General features: G+C 40.7%; 1 protein-coding gene and 1 non-coding gene across 2 annotated transcripts; one reads left to right on the top strand and one right to left on the bottom strand.

The window, feature by feature from the left end:
- Window positions 1–2,020: 2,020 nt before the first annotated feature.
- Window positions 2,021–2,096, top strand: trnag-ucc (transfer RNA glycine (anticodon UCC)). The gene has a single exon. It is a non-coding gene; the product is annotated as a tRNA-Gly (tRNA).
- A 17,608-nt stretch (window positions 2,097–19,704) lies between these two features.
- Window positions 19,705–20,882, bottom strand: LOC115193387 (cholesterol 25-hydroxylase-like protein). The gene has a single exon (XM_029752105.1). The coding sequence runs from the start codon at window positions 20,724–20,726 to the stop codon at window positions 19,794–19,796; it is 933 nt and encodes a 310-aa protein (XP_029607965.1). The 5' UTR covers window positions 20,727–20,882; the 3' UTR covers window positions 19,705–19,793.
- Between the last annotated feature and the right edge of the window lie 594 nt (window positions 20,883–21,476).

Here is a 21,476-nt window from a genome sequence, read left to right as displayed (position 1 = left end):
AGACACATACAGTACCAGTCAAGGTTTTGGACACACCTACTGTAATATAGGTACATTTCCCTGATACCAAATACCATCCTTATTCATCGCTCCTAGTTTTTTCCATTTAGAAATCTCCTTTACTTGTGCTCTAGACTGACTATCTTTTTAGTAGGGTTTTTTCTATGTTCACTTCCTCTTTCAAATATTGCTGTGTAGATGTCTGTGGTTTAAAGCCTGTCTTTTTCTCTTCTTCATCTGCCTTTCTGTTGCCATTGCTAACTTTATCCGTCTCTTTAATAGGAACCTCACACTTACAAATAGCTAACTTTTCTGGTAAAAGTACAGCATCTATTAGGTTCAAAATCAACTGAGTATGTGTAATAGGTTTACCAGAAGTGGTTACCATTCCTCTTGTGGCAGAATTCCCAACTGGGGCTGCTCTCTTCGCCAAAACCTTGGAGAATTGCATTATTCATCACTTTCTCTAATTACACCCCAACTCTACCAAGTCTTCAAAGGTGGGAGTAATCTATTTTATGGCCTCGGCTTTCTGTGGGGGTGACAACCACATTCAACAGAATCATTCCACAGGCTATCTAGACATAACCTGGAGTTCAGGATTGGAATACATGCCTGATCTCCCGACATCTCATGTTTCATAACCACTGTGGCAGACAGTCTTTCCACTGTCGGAAGTCCGGAAGCTGAACAACCAAAATCTTTTCGTCATTTGTTCTTACTCCTTCAGGCTTAAAATATATCCTAAATACTTAAAATAAGTCTACCATTATTAAACTCATTCTTGCTAACTTAATGACCTTGTTCAACAACAAAATATAATAATACTTATTATATCAATTTCACAGCCTTGTTGTGTTCAATTTCTTACACTGCCGTCTCATGTGCTTAAATTACATATATGTCTAAGAACTCTAAACTCCATCATAATTATCAGTTATACAAATTTCCTTAAAATCAGTATCACAAATGACCTTAAATTCACTATCCAAATGGCCCTCCCATGAGGCTGATCAGACCACAAAGGAACGCCATGATAGAGGTCAAGAGTCATACCACCCCTTCACAGAAGTGTTTCTTACTATATTAGACAAATTCAAGAAAAACCATCAACATTTTTTACATGTTGCATCTGAGGTTCCCAGAACATTCCTTTATCCAAAATAATTCACATTTAATTAAACTCAGAAAATAAAACTTCTAAAAGTCCATGTGTGTATACCCCTTTAAGATATCGTGGCTCTATGAAAAATTCCAAAGAGAGATAATGAAGCACTCCTTTTCCCAGAGAAAAACAACCACTTGGTCAGCATTCATTATACTACACCGATTCAGAAGCCCAAAAGTTAACTACAAACAAAACCTAATAATAATTCCACTGTACTCCCTCAAATCATTTTAAACTTCCTCAATGGTTATGTGTACTTAATTGAACATGCGCTACCCTTGAATACAATACTGTACTTCAAATCTATGAAACTTCCCTATTTAACATACTACTTGACTAGTTTGACCCAAGCTTGCTTTACAACATTAAAACCCCTTCAGTCTGTCTGCAAACAGGCTCTCAAATTGTTTGATAGGAATACCCTGCCATTAGATACCCACAACTGTGATTGATGTGCACTGTCCCTGTAAAATAAAATTAACTCAACCTGCAATTCTCTTTACTGACCTGACATTGTTCCACATAATGGAAACCAATTATAATGTTAGAATACATGAACTTCCTGTTCAATTCACTAGTGTTACTAAACCATCAAACCAAGAATCAATAACCAGAAACTATCACAAAACTTTTACGATTCAACTATCCAAACCTGAATCGCTTACCGCCAATATATAGCCCAGAGCGCGCGACTAACTCACCTATTCTTTCCAGTAGGCAAAATATAACCCCTACTCAAACAACGTTCTACCTTACCTCTATCGTAAGATTAAAACATATGTTACAACTTTCTCTTCTCCTTCGGCTTCACACTTATGAAATGTCCAAGACTTTAAAAGTACCATGTAAATCGGTCCCGTGTGGCTCAGTTGGTAGAGCATGGTGTTTCCAACGCCACGGTTGTGGGTTCGATTCCCACGGGGGACCAGTATGGGAAAAAAATTATGAAATGTATGCATTCACTACTGTAAGTCGCTCGGGATAAGAGTGTCTGCTAAATGGCAAATTTATAAAATACTTCATTCAACTCTTTTAGAATAAAAAAAAACACATTTCGGTGGGTACAACTCTATCACAATCACCTATCCGCTCATTATTTTAATTAATTAGATTCAGGTAACTGTCTCTTCTTTGATTCAGATACTTAAATACAACTATATTCCCTTTATTTCATTTCAGCCGACCATTTAGGCAACGTACTACATAGAATTCGCCTCACTATTATTTTGAATGAATTAGTCCTTCAATTTAAACTAAACAAGCTATCAAAACGTTTGGTTTATATCTTAAACAAACACTAACAACCTTATCTTTCCAGGCAAAACATACCAATAGTTAAAATTGCAATTAAAAAAACCAGATTTTAGTCCAAAGGCTGGGAAACAAACCCAGGCCTCGCGCATGGCAGGCGTGAATTCCACCTCTGAACCACCAATGCTAATGCTTATGGTTGCAATTTTGGTGTTGTTTCCTACGCGGTCACAATGTTTACAGGGAGCCTTACACTCCCGGGCGAAATGTCCTGTCTTATTGCAATTGTAACACTTTCTATCGTCTAGTTCTATCCATTTTCTACTCTCCCTGTTTCCCCCTTTCTCTTTAAAATCTTTCCTGCTCTTTCCTGCAATTTCCCCAAGAGTGGCGATCAAATATTCTGCTCCTGTCTGTTCTTTCTTACTTTTCTTTTCCTTGAAGCCTCCTTTATGCTTATCTACGATTATCTCGAGAGTTACTATCAGATGCTCTCCTTCTTTCTGTTCATGGTGAATCGCATACCTCTTTACTTCGGCCAATGTAGCTGTTCCTCACCCAACCAGAGTTTTTTTTTATTGCTTGGCAAATGTCAGGTCTCATACCGCTTAAAAAAAGCTATTTTTAACTGTTGGTGGCCCATCTCCTCCTATCCCAGGGCCAGGTTCGATCAGTCCACTATTCGCATTAAACACGTCCCTTAATCTTTCCAAAGATTGACTAACTGTCTCACTGTCTCCCTGTCTACATTCCTGGATGTTGGAAAAATCAGCATGCCTGTCATAATGATCCCTATGATTATTACATAACTGATTGAGTTTACCTTGATAATCCCCGTCTGCAGCCCACTGTAGAACCACTCTGTCCCCCTGTCCTGGTGTCCATTCTCCCTTCACGGCTGCCCAATCTTTTCCCACTATCTGTCTAACTGCTCTTTCCAGCTCCCCGGTATTTAGTTTAAAACATTCGGTCAATCCTTCCATGTCCCCCCTAAACCCCTCTATTTCTGTCTTTGGGTGTACTATTCCCTCTACAGCACTTACTATATCTCTCTTATGGGTCCTTTGTCTGTTCTCACCTCCACCCTTCTCGGCTATTTGTCCTAGAGTGGCCATTAGATACTCTTGGCTACTTCCTTCTTCTTTCTTGGCGACTTCCTTTTTCTCAGATTCCAAATATCTCTCGTCCCCGGTTAATTCCGGGACCTCTTTGGAGGTTTTACTACCTATTATTAGTTAACCCTTCCCGTTGTTACCCTCCTAGGAATTCAGAATAATAATTTTTATGACTTTTGATAGAATATTAGGTCTGACCTCTCTGACATACGCAAATAATGAACCATTAATTCCTCCCTCTCGGAATAGTCAGACCTATTTGTGTGCCTCCGGAAGATCTCGACTATCCCCCCTGAAACGTATTTCGATAGGAGATCTATATTCATACCATTATGTCTTTGACCTACTTTCTTGAAACTTATCTATAGAGGTGATCTTTTATCGAATATTAGTCTCACACGTGAGCGAATTATCGTTTTTGTGTCGCGACTGATTAATATATCTCTCTCTACTCATAGACAATAGACTATTAGGTCTTACACGCATACAATTTACCGCTTCTTATGACTTTTTACTCAGTTAATATCTAATTTCACACGCTCTATTTTAGGTTTCCCTCCTAATAGACTTTCAATCGTTATTACTTTATATTTCACCTTCTATATTACGTTTTCATAATGCTCCTTTGTCCCATAGGTTTTAGGTGTTAATACCTCTTCCTGAATACTTTTTCAACACAGGGTATTTTATTTTTAGTAATGGCCTTAACTACTACGAGTCATTACTGACCCGTCCGTATCCGTTCGACTCCTTTCAATGATCTGTTACCCAGTGCCGCCAACACTAACATAGATACTTTTGTAATTAGACTTTCTCTATGTTAGATTATATGGACGTATACCCGATACCATTCAATCCCGTTTGGTTTAAGAATCAAGCCTTTTCCCACTCTATTTTGACTAATGCAAAGTCCATTTTTTAAGCGAGTTTTTAACTTAACCCCCAAACTAATGAATAAAGATTACTGACCTTTTCCTTGCAGCTGAGTTATAATATACTCACTTCTCAAACAACCAGTACTTTTTCACTAACCACAAAGAACAATAAAAGTTGTCACATTCTTCAAGGCTTTCACCTCCCCTCCCCCGTTGTGACCCTCTTGGTTTGAAACCCTCTAATGATTTCCTATTACCTACTCTACAACTTCACTCTGTTTACATCCCTACTAAAGGATATAACATCAAAGTATTACCATCCTAACAGATCTACCAACATCCTGGTGTTATCTTCCCATAATTCTCAAACATTTCACCCTATCCTATAATGACAGAGTGGAACAATTTAGTCATTATTCTAACACATACAAATTATTCTAACAAGAACTGCCAAAGGCAATCGCCTGCAGAGTTCTGTCATATTATCCAGGTCTGTGCCCAAACAATTCAAGCTTCTACTTTTAAAAATCCACCTTTCCAGAAACAAGTCTTTCACCGTTGCCGATTGTTATAGACCCCCCTCGGCCCCCAGTTGTGCCCTGGACACCATATGTGAATTGATCGCCCCCCATCTATCTTCAGAGCTCGTGCTGCTAGGTGACCTAAACTGGGACATGCTTAACACCCCGGCCGCCCTACAATCTAAGCTAGATGCCCTCAATCTCAGATAAATCATCAAGCAGCCTACCAGGTACATCCCTAAATCCGTAACCATGGGCACCCTCTTAGATATCATCCTGACCAACCTGCCCTCTAAATACACCTCTGCTGTCTTCAACCAGGATCTCACCGATCACTGCGTGCGTACTGGGTCCGCGGTCAAACGACCACCCCTCATCCCTGTCAAACGCTCCCTAAAACACTTCACCGATCAGGCCTTTCTAATCGACCTGGCCCGGGTATCCTGGAAGGATATGGACTTCATCCCGTCAGTAGAGGATGCCTGGTTCTTCAAAAGTGCTTTCCTCTCCATCTTAAATAAGCATGCCCCATTCAAAAAAAATTGAACTAGCCCTTGGTTCACCCCAGACTTGACTGCCCTTGACCAGCACAAAAACATCCTGTGGCGTTCTGCATTAGCATCGAATAGCCCCCGCAATATGCACATTTTCAGGGAAGTCAGGAACCAATATTCTCAGTCAGTTAGGAAAGCTAAGGCTAGATTTTTCAAACAGAAATTTGCTTCCTGTAGCACTAATTCCAAAAAGTTTTGGGACACTGTAAAGTCCATGGAGAATAAGAGCACCTCCTCCCAGCTGCCCACTGCACTGAGGATAGGAAACACTGTCACCACCGATAAATCTACGTTAATCGATCATTTCAATAAGCATTTTTCCACGGCTGGCCATGCTTTCCACCTGGCTACCCCTACCCTGGCCAACATCTCAGCACCCCCTGCAGCAACTCAGCTCACTGGTCACCATAGCAACACCCACCCGTAGCACGCGCTCTAGCAGGTATATTTCACTGGTCATCCCCAAAGCCAACACTTCCTTTGGCCGCCTTTCCTTACAGTTCTCTGCTGCCAATGACTGGAACGAATTGCAAAAATCTCTGAAGCTGTTTTCTTATATCTCCCTCTCTAACTTTAAGCATCAGCTGTCAGAGCAGCTTACCGATCACTGTGCCTGTACACAGCCAATCTGTAAGTAGCACACCCGACTACCTCATCCCCATATTATTACTTACCCTCTTGCTCTTTTGCACCCCAGTATCTTTATTTGCACATCATCATCTGCAAAACTATCCCTCCAGTATTAATGCTAAATTGTACTCTTCTACATTTGCACACACTGTACATAGATTTTTAAATTTTTGTTTTATTTTGTGTTATTGACTGTACGTTTGTTTATGTGTAACTCTGTGTTGTTGTTTTTGTCGCACTGCTTTGCTTTATCTTGGACAGGTTTTGTAAATGAGAACTTGTTGTCAACTGGCCTACCTGGTTAAATAAAGGTGACTTAAATAAAAAAAATAAAACCTTATAGTCTTTCACACAGCTATGTGTAACCTCATACACTGGTGCATGGCTTATATCAGTCACACCACTTGATGCTGTATCACATCTTTTTGAAGCATCCAACACATCTACATCATACGTGTCTGGTTTGTCTGTATGCAGCAGCGTGCCGAACAGCCTGTCCCAGTGTGTGAAGTAGGGTGCGTAGTTGACCATGAACTTGAGATGGTGGAGGTCGTGGTGCGGAGATCCGCCATAGAGCCCAAAGGGTAGCAGTCTGTGAGGGGCCCAGGGCAGGTCATAACCTGAGTGGTCCTCCACAGACAGCCAGATGTTCAGGGTGAAGAAGAACATCTTGGTAAGCGGGTGGCAGCCTAGCAGGTTAGGGTTCACTGCAGCAAACAAGCCCAGACTCAGGGTCTCCCAGATCCCAGAGTGCTCTGTGGTCAGGGCGAATTTGTTGCGGTGGTGCACTTTATGGAAAGTCAAGTAGGGCCAGTGCACCTAAATGTGGTTATCACAGCATTATATATTTTGACCGGTATGCCGTTAGTTGGGCCAACAGGATTGAGGGTATTAAATTAAATAGTCTATTATCTGGGAACAATCTTCTGAAACTAAGGCAATTTGATATTATTAACTTCATAATACAACACATATGAAGGTATGAAACAATTGCATTGGTAATGACATCTGTATGGGCCCACCTGGGGAGTGGGGTCAAAGGTCATACATGTAATTATTTTAGGGTAGATCGGGAGAGAATGGGCAGTATTGGGATGTGCTCTGTTACCACATGGTACCCTAGATGAGTGTTTCCCAAACTTTTTATGGTCCCGTACCCCTTCAAACATTCAACCTCCAGCTGCCTACCTCCTCTCTCAAATGTTGTTTGTTTGCCATCATTGTAAGCCTGACACACACACACACACTACAATACATTTATTAAAAATAAGATTTTTGCTCTTTATTTAGACATCTTACATATAAAACATTAATTGTTCATCGAAAATTGTGAATAACTCACTACAGGTTAATGAGAAGGGTGTGCTTGAACGGATGCACATAACTCTGCAATGTTGGGTTGTATCCAAGTGGCGTCGGGAGCAACTGCTTGCATGCGTGTTACCACTCCACTATGTCTCCCTGTCATGGCTTTTACGCCATCAGTATAGATGCCAACACATCTTGACAACCAAAGTCCATTTAATGTCACAAAGGTGTCCAGTATTTTAAAAGTATCCTCTCCTGTTGTCCTGGTTTCCAGTGGTTTGCAGAAGAGGATGTCTTCCATAATTGACCCCCCATAAACCTAACGGACATATACCAGGAGCTGTGCCAGGCCCGCCACGTCTGTTGACTCATCCAGCTGTAACGCATAGAATTGACTGGCTTGTTTGTGAAGCAGTAATTGTTTCAAAACATGCCATGTCACGGATGCGTCGTAAAGCAGTGTTGTTTGATCAAGGCATTGTCTGTATCGTTTTTTTGGGGCCTTTTCTCCCAGCATTGTCCCAGCCATATCTACAGCAGCAGGAAGAATTTAATCCTCCACAATAGTATGGGGATTGCCTGTCCTAGCCACTCGGTAGATCACCATATGAGACGCTGTAACGGCTTCGGTAGTCGGGTAGGAGGAATGAGGCGCAGGAAACAGCGAACACAGGGAGTGGTGTTTTTAATCACACAGGATAAACAAAAGTTCCCAACCATAGGAAATAAAATACAAAATAGACGACCAGGTAAAGCCGGCGAACAACACTTCGTCAATGAACACAAATTAATCCCGCACAAACAACAGACGGGCCAGCTGAACTAAATACCCCCTCTAATAGCTAATTGGCCACAGGTGCCCAAAACCAAAAAAAGGGAAAACCAAAAAGGGATCGGTAGTAGCTAATAGGCCGGTGACGACGACCGCCGAGCGCCACCCGAGCAGGAGGGGGCGCCACCGTCGGTGGGAATTGTGACAGACGCTTCTAGCCCCTTCTTATTAATTGTATCTGTTGCTTTTATACATGTCTTACTACTTGAAAGTTGTCTTAATTCTCGCTCAAAAAACTAATGTGGCTTATTTTTCAAATTGGCATGTTTTGTTGCTAAATGTCTGCGCAAGATTGAAAGTTTCATCGAGTTCTGAGATATTACTTTTGCACATATAACACACTGTGGCTGAGGAAAGGCACTACTCCCAATATAAGTGAACCCCAAATCAATGTGCTTCTCATCATATTTGCGCTTCTTCAATGGTCCAACGTCCCTGTCTGTTGTTCTGTGCTTACCCGGGTAAGGGGGCAGTAGCTCTTTGGCTACATCAGATTCACAACTGTCAGTGTCCATGTTAGCTGGGCTAGAAACAAATTTAGAATTACTGATGCTAGCTTTGGATGTGTTCATGGAAGCAGAACAACTTGTGTCATCGACAGGTGCAGGTGTAGTACTGCTGCTAGTAGCAGTACAACCAGTAGAGCTGGTATGTGTCTCTGTGGACGCGGGCCTTACTTTTTAAAAACTATTTATACATTTTCGAGCAAACGGAATGAGCAGCAGCTACGTTTGGCGACATACGCGAGAGAGTAACGGTTAATGTGATTGGATGTTAATTATTTGACTAGTCTTTTGGCAGTGAAACGAGTCTACTCAGGCGAGAGAAAAACATCACCCAAATGTATAGCCCCGTTGGAAAATCTAAATGGATTGTTTGAAAATGTGAATCACATTTTTATTTGGTGTACCCCCGATGGCATTGCGCATACCCCTGGGTAGTCATTTTCTCTTGAACGTGTATTATTTCCCAGTATGCCCAACAGTTCTACTATTTGTAACGTTGTTGTTTCAGTAATGAGTCAGTCTAGGTAAATCATTAGATCTGATAGCAAAAATGTACCAAATACTGTCACACACTGATCTGTTTCACCTGTCCTTGTGATTGTCTCCACCCCCCTCCAGGTGTCGCCCATCTTCCCCATTATCCCCTGTGTATTTATACCTGTGTTCTCTGTCCGTTGCCAGTTCGTCTTGTTTGTCAGGTCAACCAGAGTTTTTGTTCTCAGCTCCTGCTTTTCCCAGTCTTTCTTTTCTCACTCTCCTGGTTTTGACCCTTGCCTGTCTTGACTCTGAGCCCGCCTGCTTGACCCCTCTGCCTACCCTGACCCTGAGCATGCCTGCCGTCCGGTACCATTGCCCAACCTCTGGTTTACTGACCCCTGCCTGCGTTGACCTGTATATTGCCTGCCCCTGTTGGAATATTAAACCATTGTCAATTCGATGTATCTGGGTCTTACCTTGATTCCTGATAAAATACCATGGTTTTTAAGATAGAATGTTCCATTGTTGTTTTACACAGTCATTTTCAATGAGCATGTGAACATTCCAACTTGTCTCAATATTATTTTAATAGCCTGTGAACGTTCTATTGCATAGCCTCCCATATAACAAAAAAAGAAAAGGTGTGAAAAAGATAGAAATCTACTTTTTGGAGAGTTGTCATATATCAATTTGATCAGGTGCTTGTGGGGAACAATGTATTACCATCAAATCTTTGCCACCCCAAAGTGGACACAGTTTTACGATGGTCCATGGACTTTGTGGCATGTGTGGTCAATGCAGTCTTCAATAATATTTTTTAATAAAGCCCACATAAATAGCACAATGCCCAAAACTCACTATTAAATTAGTCACAAAGAAAGTGCCATTCTAATGTGCCAGATCTAATGCAAAAGGTCACCACATAAGGCGGACTATATTTTCCAAATAGCCTGTTGTTTTATACAGTGAAAAAACCACAGTAGGCCTATTGTGCAGAGTATTTCATTCCTTGCATCTCTCCTCATGTGGAGAGATAGACATCCCCTGGAATTGGTAGACTCCATAATTGGAAATTAATGTGGAGAAAACTTTAGGGCGGCTGGCTGATTTGTGAGAGTGAGATAGTCACGTGCTTTGGAGTGGTAAAAACTTGGTACACAATATAATCTCAATCGTATGGGAATCTATCCAACTGCACAATGTAAGGAAGGATCAAGAGACACATTCGCCATAAAATACTCATACCTCAAGGTGAGCAAACACAAACCACCCACTTCAAATAATCCAGCAAAAAATTATTACATTTTAGAGTACTTCCTGAATTTACTGGAATTGACTCCAACCCTGCTTCTAATATGTCATGGTATGAAGCATATCATAGTCCACTCAAGAAATAGTGAAAGTGTAAGTCACCCTGAGTTGTTTATCTCGGTGCAACACAGTGAAATTAGTTTAAGGAAAAGGTGTTTATTAGCCCATATAACTGTATATTATATGTACAGCTATATTACAGTGTAATTAGGATACATGATAGTGCTTTATCTTTGGAAAAATTTGTCACTTTCAAAAAACACTTTATTTTATTCAGCCAGAGGAGTTTATTCTATGAAAAACATATTTCACTGTCTCTGGCATCTAATGGTGTTGGTCTTGGTCTTTAAAACATCTGATGAACATCTGATGTTAATTTCAGTGATTTGTAATGTTGTCATCAGTGGGAAAGGCAGGGAAAGTTTTCAGGATATTTAGGAGCATACACTGGGCAATGGTTCCTAGCTACCAACAGTATGAGATCATGACAATAACTAAATAAAATATCAGAAGCCAACGAGAGAAGTTGTGTGCGAGAGAGAGATGGGGGATGAAAAGAAAAGGAAACTGAGCGAGAGGAACAGGGAGTAGCAGGTACAGGATATGGATGTCAGGTTAGTGAACAAGAGTGTTGAGGGTCATTGTCCCTTTACCATTAGCCACTCTGTCTCAGCCAGTCTTACTGAATACATCAACATGCATTATGCAAATATGTGTTAGCATCCAATAACATTGATTTGCTGTGATTTGATTAGCACTAAACATACTCATGAAAGTTCAATCTAAAGCATTTTTTTAATGGAAAATCACAAACCACGTTTTTCTTCGCTGGGACTGGTACAGTTCACTTTATGCCCAAAATGAACCAGTTGTGGATGTGACTAAGTTTTGCATTGATGGATTCATATGCATTTAACATCCCAAAACCCATCCTGCTCCCATAATATTCACATACCTCAGTTTGCTTTCGCAATTCTCCAATGCCCAAGTGAGAAGAAAAACACTGTGGCACCGTACTACATAGAACCTGACAAGATATAATGAGACACATTTTGTCACGGTTGTCGTAGGGTAGAGTGGACCAAAACGCAGCAGGAATATGTGCACTCATCTTTTATTAATTGGACAAAGAAGGTAAACCAGAACAAACCACGACGAATAACAGGCCGGTAAGGCACAAAGCTATACACAGCACAATCTCCCACAAAATACTAATACAAACACATACCTATTTATAGGACCCTCAATCAGAGGCAACTAGAAAACACCTGCTTCCAATTGAGAGTCCAACCCCCAATAAACTAAACATAAAAATACAAATGACTAGACTAAACATAGAAATACATAAACATAGAACAGTGCCCAAAACCCCGGAATAATAAATCAAACACCCTCCTATAAACACAACCAGCCCGAACCACATAAAACAAATACCCCCTGCCACGTCCTGACCAAACTACAATAACAAATAACCCCTTCTACTGGTCAGGACGTGACACATTTCTCTATTTCCATGCGTTGTTTTGTCTTGAAAGATATTTTTGCACAGAGGATGTTGTGTCACAGTTGTATTGTAAGTAATGTTTTAATTTTGGTTCCTCTGCCAATAGTTCATTGACATGTACTTGTCACGTCCTGACCAGTGAAAAGGGTCATTTGCCATAGTAGAATGGTCAGGGCGTGGCAGGCGGGTTGTTTTGTGTTTCTATGTTTCGTTTTCCATGTTTGGCCGAGTATGGCTTCCAATCAGAGGCAGGTGTCTTTCGTTGTCTCTGATTGGAGGCTATACTTAGGCAGCCTGTTTTCCTTTGGGTTTTGTGGGTGGTTATTTTCCGTTTAGTTGTTGTACCTGACAGAACTGTTGGTCGATTTGTTATTTTTGTAAAGTGTTACTCATTAAAGAATTAAGAATGAGCACTATTCATGCTGCACCTTGGTCTATTCAATATGACACCTGTGACAGTACTGATCTGTTGGAAGGGAGGTACAATTTCAGTGAGTTTTCCAGTGAGTTTTCCATTCGGTCTTAAAACAGGAAATACTGGTCAGGAAATACTGGTCATAAATCTACTCTACTCAGTGTGCTCTCCTTAACAGTTTGACTTCTGGTTTAAAGATGTACACACATAGTTTTTCATGTTTGTGTTTTATTTAGAATAAAAATCTAAGCAAAATATTATTGCTGGTAACTCTAATGAACTTATTCTCTGCATCAAAGGTAACCCTGGGTGTTCCATTTCTGTCACGTCCTGATCAGTAAAGGGGTATTTTGTTATTGTAGTTTGGTCAGGACGTGGCAGGGGGTGTTTGTTTAGAGTGTTTCGGGGTTTGTTGGGCTATGTACTTGTTAGTTTATTTCTATGTTAGTTCTAGTCTTTCTATTTCTTTGTTTAGTTAATGGGGTTGACCTTCAGTTGGAAGCAGCTGCTCCTCGTTGCTTCTAATTGAAGGTCTTGTAGGTAGTTCTTTGTATAGCCTAGTTGCCTTACAGGACTGTTGCGCCGTTGTTTTTGTATACGTTTTGGTTTTTCCTTTCTGCCTAATTAAAAGAAGATGAGTATACACACTCCCGCTGCACCTTGGTCTAATCCGTATGACAACCATGACATTTCCTTTGGCGGTCATCATGAGAGCCAGTTTTATCACAGAGCTTGATTGTTTTTTGCAACTGCACTTGAAGAAACGTTCAACGTTTTTGAAATTGTCCATATTGACTGACCTTCATCTCTTAAAGTAAAGATGGACTGTCATTTCTCTTTGCTTATGTGAGCTGTTCTTGCCATAATATGGATTTGGTCTTTTACCAAATAGGGCAATCATCTGTACCACCCCTACCTTGTCACAACACAACTGATTGGCTCAAACGCATTAAGAAGGAAAGAAATTCCACAAATGAACTTTTAACCAGTGACACCTGTTAATTTAAATGCATTCCAGGTGACCACCTCATGTCAAGAGTGTGCAAAGCTGTCAAGGCAAAGGGTGGCTACTTTGAAGAATCTCAAAAATAAAATATATTTTGATTTGTTTAACACTTGTTTTTGGTTACTACATGATTCCATATGTGCTATTTCATAGTTTGTCTTCACTATTATTCTACAATGTAGAAAATAGTAAAAATAAAGAAAAACCCTTGAATTAGTAGGTATGTCCAAACTTTTGACAGGTACTGTATATACACACACACACACATATATATATACACTGCTCAAAAAAATAAAGGGAACACTTAAACAACACAATGTAACTCCAAGTCAATCACATTTCTGTGAAATCAAACTGTCCACTTAGGAAGCAACACTGACTGACAATTAATTTCACATGCTGTTGTGCAAATGGAATAGACAACAGGTGGAAATTATAGGCAATTAGCAAGACACCCCCAATAAAGGAGTGGTTCTGCAGGTGGGGACCACAGACCACTTCTCAGTTCCTATGCTTCCTGGCTGATGTTTTGGTCACTTTTGAATGCTGGCGGTGCTTTCACTCTAGTGGTAGCATGAGACGAAGTCTACAACCCACACAAATGGCTCAGGTAGTGCAGCTCATCCAGGATGGCACATCAATGCGAGCTGTGGCAAGAAGGTTTGCTGTGTCTGTCAGCGTAGTGTCCAGAGCATGGAGGCGCTACCAGGAGACAGGCCAGTACATCAGGAGACGTGGAGGAGGCTGTAGGAGGGCAACAACCCAGCAGCAGGACCGCTACCTTAGGAGCAGGAGGAGCACTGCCAGAGCCCTGCAAAATGACCTCCAGCAGGCCACAAATGTGTATGTGTCTGCTCAAACTCCATGAAGGTGGTATGAGGGCCCGACGTCCACAGGTGGGGGTTGTGCTTACAGCCCAACACCGTGCAGGACGTTTGGCATTTGCCAGAGAACACCAAGATTGGCAAATTTGCCACTGGCGCCCTGTGCTCTTCACAGATGAAAGCAAGTTCACCCTGAGCACGTGAGAGATGTGACAGAGTCTGGAGACGCCGTGGAGAACTTTCTGCTGCCTGCAACATCCTCCAGCATGACCGGTTTGGCGGTGGGTCAGTCATGGTGTGGGGTGGCATTTCTTTGGGGGGCCGCACAGCCCTCCATGTGCTCGCCAGAGGTAGCCTGACTGCCATTAGGTACCGAGATGAGATCCTCAGACCCCTTGTGAGACCATATGCTGGTGCGGTTGGCCCTGGGTTCCTCCTAATGCAAGACAATGCTAGACCTCATGTGGCTGGAGTGTGTCAGCAGTTCCTGCAAGAGGAAGGCATTGATGCTATGGACTGGCCCGCCCGTTCCCCAGACCTGAATCCAATTGAGCACATCTGGGACATCATGTCTCGCTCCATCCACCAACGCCACATTGCACCACAGACTGTCCAGGAGTTGGCGGATGCTTTAGTCCAGGTCTGGGAGAAGATCCCTCAGGAGACCATCCGCCACCTCATCAGGAGCATGCCCAGGCGTTGTAGGGAGGTCATACAGGCACGTGGAGGCCACACACACTACTGAGCCTCATTTTGACTTGTTTTAAGGACATTACATCAAAGTTGGATCAGCCTGTAGTGTGGTTTTCCACTTTCATTTTGAGTGTGACTCCAAATCCAAACCTCCATGGGTTGATAAATTGGATTTCCATTGATTATTTTTGTGTGATTTTGTTGTCAGCACATTCAACTATGTAAAGAAAAAATTATTTCATTCATTCAGATCTAGGATGTGCTATTTTAGTGTTCCCTTTATTTTTTTGAGCAGTATACATACACATACTGTATTTTCCAACGATTTTACTGAGTTACCTTTCATATAAGGAAATTGGGTAGGTCTGGGAGGGCATAGGCCCACGCACTTGAAATGAAATGTATGTATTCACTACTGTAAGTCGCTCTGGATAAGAGCGTCTGCTAAATGGCTAAAATGTAAAAAATGTCAAATGTACTGGGGAGCTAAGCCCAGCCAAAAGTGCTTTATTATAGACAAATATACTCCTCAGCACCCACCACCAATGTTCTCTCAAATGTTTTTCGTCACTGAGCTAATTTCATGTCTGCTGAGAGCAAACCTGAACGTTGAGAAAATTCTGTGCAACTACCAGCAAACTTTTACTGTAAACTCTGAGGCTGTAAGTAACAGTTTTAAAAGTGGCCAAGAAGGCTACTGTGGCTATTTGATCATGATGTTGGCCTACCAGAGTGACCTACCATCAAAAACAATGGAGAAAATGCACCCCATAACATCTTAACATAGAAATAGCTGTTCAATCATTCAGTCTACAATAGCAGCCAATGTGTAGTATTCAATGTAGGTCTATATTCCATGAGACATTTGGGGAAAAAACATGCAGGGCTTGATATTAACCTGTTTATCCACTTCTCCTTCAGACAAGGAGTTGACTGAAAATGTTGATGAAAATGTTGATGCAAGAATCCACATAAAATAAAATACATTATTATTACAGAGAATCAGACAAATTATGCTACCGTCTGCCTATTGGCTACTTAGCTTATTCAAGCCTGTCTCAAGATACAACACTGCCCCTTTAAGACAAAAAAAAGGTATTTTCCTGCAAAGATGTCTAAAAATGTAAGTTTCGGGTGATTCCAGTGTGAACTTAACATACAAATATTTGTATTTGTTTTATTTTTTATAAAATATATATGGGTGATTATGCAACTACTTCTATGTCCTCGGGTCAATTTTGGGGATTTTATAAAAAATAAAACAAATACAAATATTTGTATGGTAAGTTCACACTGGAATCACCCCATACTTTTTTAAACACCTCTGTCACCCTCTGACCTAGGAGAGCTGTGTTTTCTCTGTTTAGCTAGGCCAGGGTGTGATAGGTGGGTGGGCATTCTATGTTTTGTTTTCTATGTTTTGGCCGGGTATGGTTTCCAATCAGAGTCTATCGTTGTCTCTGATTGGAAGCCATACTTAGGCAGCCTGTTTTTCCTTTGTTTTCTGTGGGTAGTTGTTTTCCGTTTAGTAGTAAATACCTGACGGAACTGTCTGCTGTCATTTTTTGTTTAATTTGTAAAGTGTTCATTTCTTTCATTAAATTACAAGATGAACATATTCCACGCTGCACCTTGGTCTACTCCTTTTGACACCTGTGACAACCTCTCTATCAAGTATTCTAGCTACTTTTCAGATGCATTGTATACCTCAATTTCACTATTTTGCCCTTGTCCCTAACTCAGACTTTTAAGCTTCTACTATGTTTTTCTATGAGAAAACATGAATAATTACACATTATATAATGTTATGTACTACAGAAAGAGTCAATTAAATAAAATCTATATCAATATGTATTGTGAGTATGCCCTTTATATTGTTTTTTACACAAGAAATATACCTGTCCTTTGGGAGTGGTGTCATTTCCACCACTGAGGACAAATTCCTCATTAATAAAGCTTTTTCAAGAGAATGTTAATTTAGTTACCATGGAAACATATTGTGACACTGAAGCACATGGCTGCAGTGGACAGTTGTTCCAGATGTGATGTCCAGAAGTTGAAGAAAAATCGAGGTAAATATTGCTTGTCTAGAGAATATTTTAATTGTCAGTCATTTCCAGACAGGCTATCATTTCTTTAATTTGTGGTAGAACTTTATATATTTTTTAAATATTTTATGTATTTAGTGTAAATGATATGTTAGCTGTAATACTAACCAAAGCATGCTAAGCAGTCTGTCAATTCTCTCCAGAAACTGTAGAAGTGTAATTTCCATCCCAATCATTTCCATCACAAACTTAAGTGTGGTGGAAATGACAGAAAGTGGTGGAAATGACACAAATACATTATCTTATTCAATTTTACTTTCCTTTTTTTTTTACTTTAGGCTTATTTAATCATGTTTTAAATGAATTAAATCTAGAAAATGCTACAAGGTGTGCACAAGTTGAAAACTAAGTAGTATTTGTCTTTATTTTTTGAAGATGCCACATAAAACAGCACAGAGGTCACAGACATATAGAAACCAACAAAAAAAAGGTCCTATATGATACCAGGAACATCTGCATAAAGACAGGGAGAGATACTGGAAGAAAAAAAAGAAGGGAGAAGTGAAATCTATCTCTGAGCTTACAAAGCGAGAACAAAGAACCTGCAAATATAGGCAACTGGCTGTCGTTGTCTCTAATTTGAAGCCATAATTAGTTGAGGTTTGTTTCACTTTTGTTTTGTAGGTGGTTATTTCCTGTATAGTCTGTGCACCTTATGGGACTGTTTCGTCGTTTGTTTCTTTTGTTTAAGTGTTTTTTCTAATAAATTAAGAAGATGAGCACTTTACCTGCTGCACCTTGGTCTGTCCCTTATGACGCGTGACATTGAGAAGGATTGTATTGTTTCAAAATGCCATCATTTCAGAGTTAAAACAAAAGTATTAAAAAAATTGCAGTGCCAAGGATAAACAAGTTGCTACAAAAATGCTCAGAGGCAACATCCTGAGAAAGTATGGCCTGGTCAAAGCCGCAAACAGAGAATTTAGCTTTTCAGCAAAAGCAATGAGGGCCAATGAAAAGAGGCCATCAATTATTCAATACTCCAGGAAAAATTTGTGTAACCGAATTAGCACAGTCACAGAAGAGAAAATCACAAGATTCTATGACCATGATGATAACAGCAGAGCAACAACAGGGAAAAAGGACACACTAGCGAGGAACAAGAAGAAAAGCAGAAGCGCTTCTTGAATGGCACAATTCAGAACCTTTATCAGAAGTTTAAGAGGGAATATTCAGAAATTCAAATTTCCTACTGTGAATTCTGCAAAAGACATCATTTTTGGGTTGTCAAGCCAGCAGTCCAAGATAGGGACACGTCTCTGCAAAACCCACGTCAACCTCCAGTTCATGACGGACAAACTACAGCATCACAAAGTGATCAGCTGCAGCAACATTGAGAAAGTTAATGAGTCTTTGTGCTGTGAGAACCTGAAGAAGGAGTGCGGGTGTAGAGAGTGATCCCTTTGCCAAGATAAAGCGCTTAAAATATCTGACTTTGATGCTGGTGAGCAGACATGGTGGTTTGAGTGGAAAAACAAAGATGAAAAGAGAGAGAAGAAAAACAAAGAGGGAAACATGGAGAAGTTCACTGTACATTTGACAGTAAAAGAAAAGATATGTGGCACACTGCAGATTCTATTGGAGGACCTCCAACGGATTGAAAGAGAAGTTGGGGAAACACGTGTACAACATTCGACACCAATACTCCAAACTGAGAGAATTAAAAGAGAATCCAGAGAAAGAGGAGATCATTGTGCATATTGACTTTGCAGAGAACTACAGTACCTGTGTAAATACACCAGTGAAATCCAGGCAGTTCACTTTGTTTTCATACGTTTTTTTTACATAGATGTCATTTACACCACACCTTGTCATTTCCATCACAACCCATATTTTTGAGGTAAATGAGTATTTTATGTATAATTTACATACATTTATTTGTTTTAGATATGGAAATCATACGGTTGTTAACATAATCTCACAAAAAGGTTGGGTGGAAATATCTTATTTTTCATGATAAATAAATGTTTTCAGCTGTCACCAAGGCAAGTTTAAACATTCAGGCATCGTGTTGAATTATTAATATTAGGAAAACCTTAAAAATCACTTAAAATAATATTCAATACAAGTTCATGTACAAATGTATAAGAACTTTGTTATAAATCAATTGTATGATATTTGATTTTCAACAAAAATGGATGTTTAATGACGTGATGGAAATGACATTTGTCTATGGCTGTCTGGGAAAAGGGACAAAAATATATAAATTCCTGAATAGTGCGATCGCAGCCATTATCAGATATAGTTTCTAGACAAATCAAAGACAAGTACAATACTGGTAAAATGGTGTTTGAATAAGTTTTCATTTCTGAAAGTTTGCACGGCCAAAGTGCCCAAAGTTGCAGAATCACCCATACATGAGATGTCTTCCCTGTGGCTCAGTTGGTAGAGCATGGTGTTTGCAACGCCAGCATGGTTTTTGCAATGCCAGGGTTGTGAGTTCGATTCCCACGGGGGGCCAGTACGAAAAAATAAATACAAATATGTAAGTCGCTCTGGATAAGAGCGTCTGCTAAATTACTAAAATGTAAAATGACTTTCACACACTGTATATTCATTGTAAAGAAGCAGCTACAGTAATAGTCCATTGGTCACATGATTCTCAATTTTTTTCTTCACAGTATTGCACTTTTTAAAAACAAACACTATATACATTTCTGATTTGGTCCCTGTGGGGTCAGAGAAAAGGTCCTCCTCATTTTCCTCTGAACTGTACCTCATAGTCTTTCACACAGCTTTGTGTAGCCTCATACACTGGTGCATGGCTTACATCAGTCACACCACTTGATGCTGTATCACATCTTTTTGAAGCATCCAACACATCGACATCATACGTGTCTGGTTTGTCTGTATGCAGCAGCGTGCCGAACAGCCTGTCCCAGTGTGTGAAGTAGGGTGCGTAGTTGACCATGAACTTGAGATGGTGGAGGTCGTGGTGCGGAGATCCGCCATAGAGCCCAAAGGGTACCAGTCTGTGAGGGGCCCAGGGCAGGTCATAACCTGAGTGGTCCTCCACAGACAGCCAGATGTTCAGGGTGAAGAAGAACATCTTGGTGAGCGGGTGGCAGCCCAGCAGGTTAGGGTTCACTGCAGCAAACAAGCCCAGACTCAGGGTCTCCCAGATCCCAGAGTGCTCTGTGGTCAGGGCGAAGGTGGCTGTGTAGCGGTGGTGCACCTTATGGAAAGTCCGGTAGAGCCAGGGCACCTTGTGGTGCAGCACATGCCACACAAAGTACTGCAGGTCAAAGAGGAGGAGACAGGCTAACACGTCCCAGGCCACACGAAGAGCCCCAGGGGCTTGGGCAGGGAGGACCACTGGTCTCCAGTACCAGTGCAGAACACTGAGGGGGAAAATGAACACAGCGTGGGTGTGCAGGGAGGTAGCCAGGCAGCTCCATGCCATTGCCCAGGTCACCCTGCTCTGTGACTGAATCTTGTAGCGGTGCACCAGGGCTACTCTGGAGGACAGGGTGTCCAGGCACAGGTAAGGCAGGCAGCAGCTCAGATAGAGTGTCATGGAGAACAGGACAGGGAACAAGGGAGAGCGGAGAAAGTCTTCTTGTGCTCTTATCTTGTCCCATAAAGTCTGTAGCAGGAAAGGAGAGGAGGACTCCAGTGAGGGCTCCATCTTGACTGATCGAATGGTCTTCAGTCTGCAGTAGAGGATGCCCTGCCTTTTAAAGAGGGTGTATTGTTACTCTGTGTGACGTTCTGCAGGTCCTTATTAGTCTTTTCCTGCTGGGGAACTCCGCAAGGAGGGAATGAAATGCTTCACTCTCCAAACGATTTAACCCTCTGTGTCTATGAACAACTGTCCTCAAATCAAAATGTCATTTTTCAAAAGGGAAATAAAATCTGTGATGTTTAGGGTGACAAAATGCTTCAGACAACGAAGTAAGTCATTATTCATTAGTTTAACATAGTTGATAGTAACTGTTTTCAAATGGTCTACTATGACAACACCTTCCCACCTGCTTGAACCATAGACAGGTAAATACATAATTTGATCATGGACTATAGTTTCTAACTGTGTGTATGTTTGGTTTGTTTTGTGTTTTTATTTACAAAAATGTTTGATTTATATGCAGTACCAGTCAAAAGTTTGGGCACACCTACTCATTAAAGGGTTTTTCTTTATTTTTACTATTTTCTACATTGTATAATAATAGTGAAGACATTAAAACTATGAAATAACACATATAGTATCATGTAGTAACCCAAAGATGTTATTTTATATTTGATGTCTTCACTATTATTCTACAATGTAGAAAATAATCAAAATAAAGAAAAACCCTTGAATGAGTAGGTGTGTCCAAACTTTTGACTTGTACTGTAGGTACAAGGTCAGTCTTAGGGTACACAGTCAGAGAAAGAGTTT

This window comes from Salmo trutta, chromosome 5 (assembly GCF_901001165.1).
Source record: "Salmo trutta chromosome 5, fSalTru1.1, whole genome shotgun sequence".
NCBI classification, from domain to species: domain Eukaryota; kingdom Metazoa; phylum Chordata; class Actinopteri; order Salmoniformes; family Salmonidae; genus Salmo; species Salmo trutta.
This window is presented reverse-complemented; position numbering and strand designations above follow the sequence as displayed.

Bases quoted from the DNA above. Each gene is read 5' to 3' on its own strand.
- LOC115193387 (XM_029752105.1), bottom strand. From the start codon at position 20,726: ATGGAGCCCTCACTGGAGTCCTCCTCTCCTTTCCTGCTACAGACTTTA.